Source organism: Populus nigra, chromosome 3 (assembly GCF_951802175.1).
Source record: "Populus nigra chromosome 3, ddPopNigr1.1, whole genome shotgun sequence".
In the NCBI taxonomy this organism is placed as follows: domain Eukaryota; kingdom Viridiplantae; phylum Streptophyta; class Magnoliopsida; order Malpighiales; family Salicaceae; genus Populus; species Populus nigra.
This window is the reverse complement of record NC_084854.1, coordinates 4,532,952-4,543,246: the sequence shown is the minus strand read 5'-3', so window position 1 is coordinate 4,543,246 and position 10,295 is coordinate 4,532,952. Positions and strand designations below refer to the sequence as shown.

The 10,295-nt window shown below is 36.0% G+C and overlaps 1 protein-coding gene across 1 annotated transcript; it reads right to left on the bottom strand.

Moving 5' to 3' along the window:
* Positions 1 to 4,012: 4,012 nt before the first annotated feature.
* LOC133688426 (protein BIG GRAIN 1-like A) lies at positions 4,013 to 5,969 on the bottom strand. Its single transcript, XM_062107907.1, has one exon. It carries the CDS (start codon positions 5,606 to 5,608, stop codon positions 4,241 to 4,243), a length of 1,368 nt encoding a protein of 455 aa, XP_061963891.1. The 5' UTR covers positions 5,609 to 5,969; the 3' UTR covers positions 4,013 to 4,240.
* Positions 5,970 to 10,295: the final 4,326 nt, after the last annotated feature.

The following is a 10,295-nucleotide window of genomic DNA, read 5'->3' as shown; positions in this document are numbered from 1 at the left end:
GTATTAATGTTCCATTCCTCATTTTGAACTTTGTAGTGGAAAAGAAAAGCTGCGAACAATCTCATGGGAACTCGTCTCGGGATCGCAAATTACAAAACCTTTGTCTTCTACCTGCAAAGCAAAAGTGCTAAGCAGTGGACCATCTACCTCACTCTACGTTAGGACAGAGGAGGGAGGTGTGAGAGTGACCCTCTCTCGCCCTCTCTCTCTCAATTTGCCAACTTTAACGTGGCATGCTTAAAACTCAAAGGGCAAACGGAAAGAGAGAAGTCATTTCTACATTTTCTTTGGTGCAAGGTCTAAATTACTGTCGTTTTCTATCATGAAAGTTGGAGCCTTTTGTTTTTCCCCCCTCTTTTCTCATTGCTCCCTCCTTCTTTTGTGAAGATAGAGGCCTTGCAACCAAACAGGATGTTACAGTGAGTGAGAGTGTGAGACAATTAATGGAAACTACTCCCTTAATTAATTATATCTTCTTCTTCGGGAAGATGAAGAAAATTGAAGGAGCAGTAAACGCTCGCATGAGAATACAGATACTCTTAACCGCTGGTGGTCAACCACCACCAGCAGCAGCACAACCACCACCACGCACATGAAGTTAAAAGTTTAAGAGCCCATCAATTAATTAACCAAAATGACAGCGCATTTTTATATATTCAATTATAAATAGATACTGATAATAATAATTAATAAGAGTTCATGAGTTTGATTTAATTCCAAGGAATTCCTCCGCACTTGAGATTAAGAATTGAAGAAAGATATAATTACATTATACATTGGACCTCCTTTTGGACAAAAAATAAAAATAGTATTTGGTTCATAGCCTTAAAAGTCTTACACGGGTTAGGTTAGAAAGCAAAGTCATTAGTGAGACTCACTTAAAGTATTCAGTAGTAACTAATAAATTATCAGCGTGGTTATTAAAGTTAATTATTATTCATATATTAATATCAGAAAGTTTTGAAATTTTAGAGGCATTAATTTAATGCAATTTCTAATTTAATTTGAGAGCCGTGAATACATTTGAATTCTCAAGATTCAATACCTAAAATGGATAACGATGCATGTTTCTAATGTTCTACATTTAAGAATTCTGGCCTGCTCCCTCCCTGTATGTATATTTGTCGAGGTCTGTGGTGGTTGCTGGAAGCTCCAAAACTCGATTCTCAATAAGAAAGAAACATTCTTGCATTTTTTTTAATAAGAAGAGTTAATAATAACAAGAAAGACAAGGTTGTATCTTATTTATGCCATGGTAATAAGAAACACTGAGCCTGTCTAATCCTATCTGAAATTTGGTGAATAACAACTACATCAGAGTGATTAGACTAAGCTTTTAAACAAATGAATAATCATGAAGCAACAAGAAGAGGGAATATGTTGATTATGATTGAGAGATTTGTTATAGAAAATAAAAACTTGTTGATGCCCTGGAGGTTAGTGATTAAGGGTCAACCTAGCTAGCTAGGTTTGTCTTTTCAAAGAGAAACTCACTACACGCCCACGAACATTATTCTTCTCATCATTGCTGCCAACTTCCGCACCTCACCTCACCTCACCTACTGTGCAGAATCTTTAACTTATAAGGGAGACTCGAGGAATGATCCTCGCAAAAACAATACTCTACTCAGCCCAGTTTCAATCTTGTTAATTTAATTAACCTCTATATACACAACACAAAGCCTTTATAATTATATATTAACTACAATATTCAACACCTCTAGTTGATCACAAGAGCTCAATTGAGCCCTTCACCAATATTTCTTGAATAAGTTATGATTCCACCACCATCCTAAACAAATATAATTTGTACTTGTTTGTCATGTTTCTAATCATACGATCGTGTAGAATTTTGACTGGGGGCGATTATTATACTACTTTGAACCATCCCATTTCACACTACGGAATATTAATCTATGCATGCTCCTCACGTATTGATGATATATAGGCCATTATTAGGTCTACTAACAATGAACTCCTAGCCCTAGCCTCTTACAAGTATTTTAATTAGAAATATAGTTGATGCTTGAGCATTGTGTGGTTGTATTTCAAGTTGAACTTAGTTCTGCCGCCTCGATAATCATTGCTTCTAATATTCTCAAATTAATTTGATTAGAAGGGATTGGACAGTCATTGTCACACGTTTGTTTGATTTGAAATATGTTCACGATCTCTTGATCTTGTTTTATGGAGTGTGTATGGTGTGATGCATCTTGAGATTTCACATGGCAACACCGGGAGAGAGAGATTAGGATGCTAACTATGTGATTCCTTTTGGGCGTATGATCACGTCTCAACTCTTAATTTAAAATCTACATGAACATCCCTCGTCTTAGTTTTAGAATATATTGCAGGATTTGGAGGAGAAAATGGTTTTCTAAATCCACAGTCTATCCTCTGTAATACACGTCTTCAAATTAGATAGACAAGGGGGGTGAGCATTCACTCACCACATTCATTTCCCCCCTCTTTTGGGGGTGGCGTTGAAGAAGGGATCGAGTAAATAAAACCAGCACTCGATCATTTCAAACGTACTGAGTTAGTAATGCAATAATAGCACTTGCAAGCTTCTGTTTCTTTGGTTATAACTTGTTTCTTTGGTTATAACTTGTATATAGGATGGTCCAAGTTTAAACCACCGCCCTACTGTAATAATTAACAGCTTAATTTGTAGCTCTCCACTGTTGACTTGCTCCCTTTCCCTTGGCTATCAAGCCAATAGCAGAGGCACGATCAGTACTTACAGACATATAAAGATCTGCAGTTCATCAGAACGAAGCAATTGTCCGTGATATATTGTAAATATCCATTTGATATTTACAGTCAAGTATTATCAATACATGTATCCTGTATTGATTTTGTGGACCACCAGCTTCTGTTGCCCTGCCTTGAACCACACTGCTTCTTTATTGTTGCCGCTGATTTTGAACAATTTCTATGCCCGCCTCTATGAGACACGCAATGCATTAATTCCTTTCTTTGCACTTACTTTAAAAAAAAATGAAGGCATAATGGGTCTTAGACCAGTAGTTTTCTCTCGATCCCCAAATTCCCTCTACGAAGTTTTCTAATGAGAATCACGAGTTTTAATTAACCTCTCCTCTTGAGGAATTTTTCTTCTTCTATGCCCACACCAAGTATAATATAACATAATCCATCAGTAGCATGGCAATAGCTCAAATAATTGACATTGAAACTTAGTTGGGCATGGCCTACAGAAAATTATTTGGTGGGTTGTGTACCAAATATTTGTTGCAGATGGAAAGTTTAGATTAAGAAGTAATTCTTGGTAAGGAGGGAGAAGACCTTTTTTAGGTTTTCAATGTTGCTGGGCTGGAAATGGTGGTGATGCTAACGCAATGTTCAAGTAATGGATGCGGTGGGGGTGGGGGGCCCTATGCAAAAGCTCTTACTTTCTCTATTCCCATGGGCGAAGATCTGCCTTTGCCTTTACCATCACATCCTCTCATTTTGCTTGTGATTACGATCTCGAATCTTTCATTTTTTTTTTCTTCTTCCTTCACTTCTCTCTTTCTTTCTCTTTCTTTCTGGCCTTTCCTTTCCTTTCCTTTCTTTCCCTCAGTTCTATCAAAACCTGTACTGTCAGTCTCTCTCTCAGTTTAGATCACCATCAAGGAATTAACACATCCCCACTCGTTTCTTTTCAGTAAAAACCCATATTCTCTCTTCACTTTCTTCTTTACTTCATTTTTCGAAACTGAATCATTCACACTAGCATCGCCAATATACGTATTTTATACTACCATGCTACTTCTCGAGAGGTATACACCAATTAGACTCTACTACACTCAATATCCAGGACTGTTCAGGACTGAAATTTGGCCAACTTCCTCTGTGATTTCACCATCATATGTCCCGTGAAATTAGTAGTACTGAAAAGCTTAAATTCAGACCACTCAGCATGTAGCCAAGTGGATGCAAAAATTGGAGGGATCCAATCCCTTAAGCAGCATGTATCAAATATAATAATAATATAGAAAAAAAGTTGATGTAGCAAGAAACAGAAAGATGGTTCTAATTAGAGCCACTAAATTATGCCATTGGAGATGGCATCAACCATTAACAAATTAATTATATTTTAATTTACCATCACCTTTCACCATTCCTATGATTTCCAATAACCTCAAAAATGGATCTTCACCTTGACCCATTATGAACAAAAAAAAAAAAAACTAACCAAAAAAAAGGAAAGAAATTTACATATAATAGTAATTAGAAGCTACACTATCAAGCCATTAGCAATGGCACGATTAGTATCAAGATGAGTAGTTTCGTACACGGGAAGTTCTTCACAATACCTACGATCGTTTCCAATTACTGCAAGGTGATCAAGCTCGAATAAATCCGAACTCGAATAGCTTGCAGCATCGTCATCCTCATCCTCATCCTCATCGTGATAGCGATCATTATATTTTCCGCGAACATCAATCATAGTAACATCATTTTTCTTCTGATTTTGACGGTGATCCTTCAAGAACTCTCTAGCCACCTCCTCAACTCTCCTACTCTTCTCCATTACTTGATACTTCAGCTCATCATCAGTTTTTCTTGATGGTGATTTCCCTATTTTCCATGCTGTTGGCAGAGAAACAGACATGAGACTTGATTCTTCCTCTTCATATAATGATTTGTGGCCGACTGGCCTGCAATCTTCATCAACAATTACACTCACAGGGTAAAATCTAACACTCCTTTTAACCCCATTGCGTAATTTTTCCCTGGTCGATGGCGAATGCTTGCTCAAGCATGATCTTGAAAATGATGAAGCAGAAGAGCAGGTCGATGCTTGTCCTGAGTTAAGTTTCCTTTCTTCATCAAAGTTTCCTATGGAAGATGAGCTCTTTGATTTCTTTGAGTTCCCTGTGGTGAAGAGGGAATTGAGGAAATTCGCCAGCTTCCCACCTGGTGAAATTGGCTGTTTCACCTTCTTTAGATTGCTGTAAATCTTTAAGGCTCTTGATTTGGACTTGATTATGTTGTCTTCAAGCCTTGGTGTCTGTTCTGAAGCAGAGCTGTAGTGATAATCATCAAACATACGCAGTTCCCTCTGTTCATGGAACAGAGTCCTCTCTGTTTTCTCTGTTTTTCCTGACCGAGCGGACAGGCTTGTCCTGACTGGCTTAGGTCTTGGTGGATTGAAAGAAGAGGCCCTTGATCTTGCACCGTACATAGATTCTGTGTCAGAAGATGAGAAGCCACCAGAGCTAGAATCCGAAGAGGTTGAGGTTGAGCTAAAAAACAGGACATCTTGGTCAAGATCATGATCAAGCTGTGCTTTTCTCTCAAGTTCTGTTGAGTTTTGCCGCCTCTGTTGAGTGATGGCCTTTTGGGTGACCTTCTGCTCCATCCATTTCTCGATCAAACAAGCACGTTGAAGAGTTGGCATCCCTGCTTCTCCTCCAATGTTCCTGCCAATTTTGTTTTGTTTCTTTGGCATTGTTTCTCTGTAGAACTTCAACTCTTCACGTTTTGGTTCACCATCATCAATAGAACGATAGATTTCATCAAGAAGTGATGAAGAGAAAGATGGGTTCTTGATGCCATGCTTGTATCTTTCCTCTCTCATTGTTTTCTCCCGCCTATACATGTTTTCTACGTTGAAAATGAGTCTATCAAAGAGAGACAAGGAGTAGAGAAAATGTTTCACTTTTGTTAGGGTATTGATAGAGACTCAAAAGCTGCAATACCGACAGGGAATACAAGTGGAGAGTCATGAAAGAAAGAAGAGCCAGTACATCAAAAAGAAATGAGCATTATTGGAGCAAAAGCAAGTGTTTTTTCTCTCCAAAAAACTCCTGGGTTTTGGAAACTTGAGGGAGGAGAGTAAGGACTGGTGGTGTTTCCAGGGGGGAGGAGGAGGTTAATGACTAATGAGCACAAGATGTCACGCTTGACTGAGAGAGGAAAAAAGTGGGAAATTTGCACGCCTTGGAAGGAAGATGAAGAGAACGGGAACAGAAGCAAGGGGCTTTATAAAGGGATGCTTCCATGCGCATGCATGCCCATGTCCATCCTAATTGGAGCCATTGCCAGCTTGGAATCGTGCTTACTTGGCGCTCATTTCTTGACTGTCTTGTCCCCAAACTACCCTTACTTTAATGTTGCATACCTCGAATGATCACTGTCCAAATTTGAATTTGAAGCCGTTGATCATGTTGAAGAAAAGATGCGATTCTTGTGTGTGGTGATATAAAGAGGAGTTTTTTTGTGTGCAATAATGGTGGGTCCTTGTGTTGTGTGAAGGATAGAGATTTTTTTGTTGGGTTTATAAAGATGGTGGAATGGGGATTGGAGACATTGGATCGCTACTAATTTAACAGAGACGTAGCGTTATTTTGGAAAGAAAAAAGCTGGACAAAAACTCTTTTGGACGTGAACAGACTTGGTGAACTGCTGGAAATGCTATCATGGATTTAATTTAATGTGCTGAGAAGCAGCACCATATTTGGAGCAACTATTAATTGAATAATTAAGATGTGCAGCTATCAGAAAATTTGGCGCAAATTAATATAGACTTTGTTTATTGTCCCCAGATTTATATAAAAAAAATAACAAGGATTGAGTTGAAGATATAAAAATAAAAGTATAAAATAAATATTCTTGAATAATTCTTTTCCGAGGTAATATCCAGATGATCATGTCTTTGTTCATCGTTTACTTGTTATTCTAAAAAAACCTACCTTTTATTATGAATCTTCTAAATCAATGTGTCTGTTTGGTGGTTGGGTTTTATATCAATGTACATTTATGCGGTGGTTGGGTTGTATGTCACGATTAAGCTCATCTTGCGCTCAGATTTTGCTGGACACCATGGCAAGCATAACTAGAGATTTGGGATTAAGATTTGAATTACAAAATAATTTCTTTTTTTGGGAGCAAAACATGAAAAATTGAAAGTTATAAATTTTAAGCCTAATACTTATATATATATATATATATATAAGTTTTAATGCCATAGCTCTTACCGCTCGACGTTCTGAATAACATCAATGATATATGAAGACTCGTAGTGACTGCAAATTAATACAATTGTAAATTGTACGTATTCTATTATTTTGGGGGGGGGGGGGGGGGGGGGGGGGGGGGGGGGGGGCGGAAAGAATAGAGAGAAAAATAAAAGCCCACGACGGAAAAATCCGACGCGTGATGAGACTCGTGAGGAGGGTGGAAGGTACGGCGGCGGTGGTCATAAATCCTCGTTCTTGAGGTGGCATGGTCAGACAATAAATTATTGGAAGAAACCGAAGCCCATGACATGTATAGCGAGCATGAATCACGAAAAGCGATGGATCTATAAATTAAAAATAACTGTTCAGTGTTCGGTAGTTTACTCTCTGATATCAAAAATAATTTATCAGGCCGAGTTTTATCAGGTAGAAACTTGGATTATTGTGCACTCCACATGTTATTTAAAACATGGCACATGTATTTCTTGAAAAGCTTTTATATATATATATATATATATATATATATATATATATATATATATATATATTGTTCGTGCAACTTAGTGGAGATCATCCAGTGCAAAGCGGAACAATCTTGATTCTGCTAAACAGGAATCAGGACATTCGATTGGGTTTTTTTTCTTCTTCCAATTCTTTATTGAATGGAAGGACTTGATTTATTTCTTAAAATCTAATTCGTGGTTCAAATCCTAATAATCAAAGAAAAACTTAATTTCTATGAGAGCAGCAACTCATATTTCCAATTTAGCAAGAAAACTTATTTTCTATTTTTATTATTGAGATAAAGGGTTTTATGATGGGCTACTGAGCTCTTACAGTTTTATTTTTAATTTTTAATATCAGTATATTAAAATTATTAAAAAATATATTAAATTGATATTTTTTTAAGTGAAATATATTTTTAAGCAGAATTTATCACAATAATATTATAGATTTATTTATTAACGCGGGTGTCCGATCCAGTTTGAGCGCATCTCAACTAATCTCATGGATCCTAAAGTTAACAATCATGTAAATTTCTAGTAGCCGTGAGAGAACTCAAACTCGTAATAATTAAAAAGCATATCCAAAATTTGACCAGTTAAGCTATCCCTCGTAATTTTATTTATTTATTTTATTGTTACATCGTGGATGAGATGCTCCAACATTTTAAAATTGGGGCAAGAGCATGTTGAGAAAACCGTCTTATAACTTGGACTCGGCATGCATATTGCATAGATCACGACAATCATTCAAGAGAGTAATAATAGAGTGGTAAATCTGAGCATACATAATAAAACATGATCAAGACATAATTATAGATGCACATGGAGATTTACCGATCCTGCTTTCTATGACTGGTTTTGTACTTGCCATCTTCATGGGGTCCCTCCCTCATGCACAGTGTTTTGAATTTGAAAAAGGTACAAGCTCTGTTACCAAAATCCAGAAATGACAGTTAAAAAGGGAGGAACTAGTGGATGTCTTGGATGGCCTTTAATCATGGAATCAAACTAGTAGCTTTTAACCATGGGTAATTAATCTCAGGAGCCTGTAAATTTGCTCTTTAATCATATGCTTATTTAACCTCAGAACCTTCCAGCGCTGAGTTTAATAACGGTCCTCTCCCACCTGCTCCAGTTTTTAAACACAATAATCAATTAATGGGCTTGATTTGCTAACTCACGACCCTTGAGTTAAATCTTTTTTTCTTTTTTTTTCCTGATTTAGAAGAAAAAAAACCCTCAATCTCCCATTATCAATGGAGCCCCAGTCCATTTGATTTTATCGTTTTTTCCCCTAAACAGAATGAATAATCTTAGCATCATATATATAAATTATTATGATTTGGTGCTAAAATCATCCTTTAAGACATATTGAGGCTTATTTTGATGCTTCGATTATAATTAATTAATGAGTACATATAAACTAGATGAGATATTTAACTACCACAAATAGTAGATGGATTGAGGGATGATATTTCACTAAAAACAATTCTTTATTTTGTGACTAAATTATATTTGATCATAATTTTATTTTATTTTTCAATATAGTAATCAATCTTTGCGAGCATAAATTACAAGATCACACAATTACATACTATGTTTTTTCTTCATATATGATAAATTTGTGATCGAATTTGAGGTTATAGATATATCATAAACTCCTTAAATTTTACAAAATTCAACTTTCATCCTTTTTTTTAAAATTTACATTGCAATTTTTTCCCTCACATTTAAATATATTTATATTTATCTGTCTCTTTCATTAACACATTTTCTCATTCTTCTTCCATCTCAATCCCCCAAATTATTCTTTTTTTCTCCATCCCTCACTCGAACACATTTTTCTTCATCTACCTCTCTCACTCTAACTCGATCTCTTTCCAACTTCAACTTGTTTCCTTTTTCTCTATCTCTTACATTTTATTTCATTCTTCTCTCCACTTTTATTTCAACATATTACCTCTCATTGTTTTTCCTCAATCACTTTATACCACTCATTACACCACCAAAAATTTTAGATTTATCGACATAGTTTTCTATCGGTATTTATGCTCACAGTCCATCAGTACGAAACTTACCAACGGGCTCACAAACAAAAATAATTCATCAAAAAAACTCTCATCAGTGATTTATAATATGTCAGTGAGCCTGTCGATAATAATTGTATAGATGGATTTACTGACGGACAAAGCTTGCATAAAAAAAGTCTACCCATTTCATTCTGTTGGTATTTCCATAGCTGAATATAACATATCACCGATATAAAAACCATATGTCATTTCATCAGTGATTTTTTTCTCCCGTCAGTGAATTTGACATATAACTGTCAAACAGACCGTCTGTTATTCCATTCGTTGGTAAACAATGACAGTGATATTTGCAGTAATTCTTTTTCAACTCTCTTGAATATACTGACGAACTTCGTCCGTCGGTAATAATTTCAAAATATATTTTTTAAAAAAACTATTAAACATAAATAAAAATATAATTAAATTAATATCAAATTCAAATATTTATTACAAAATTAAACATTTATAAGTTCAAATGCAATTAATTTAGAATAAACGTGTTGGAGGAGGAAGCGGGTCTTCGCCTGAACCGTGAAGCGAATAAGAGAGAGCATATATAACACTCATTTATGATCTTATCTCTATTACCAATCAACGAAGTTCGTCCATCTCAGTATTGAATCTTTCATAATCAGCAATAACATGGGTCATCCGAGCTGAAACTTGCTAGTCTAAAATTACCTCAAACTTTGAAGTTTGAGTGCTCAGAAACGATTGCAAGCATCTAACGACTGAAACACCGCGAGTCATCC

Excerpts from the sequence above, each read along its gene's own strand:
- LOC133688426 (XM_062107907.1), bottom strand. The coding sequence starts at position 5,608 with ATGTATAGGCGGGAGAAAACAATGAGAGAGGAAAGATACAAGCATGGC.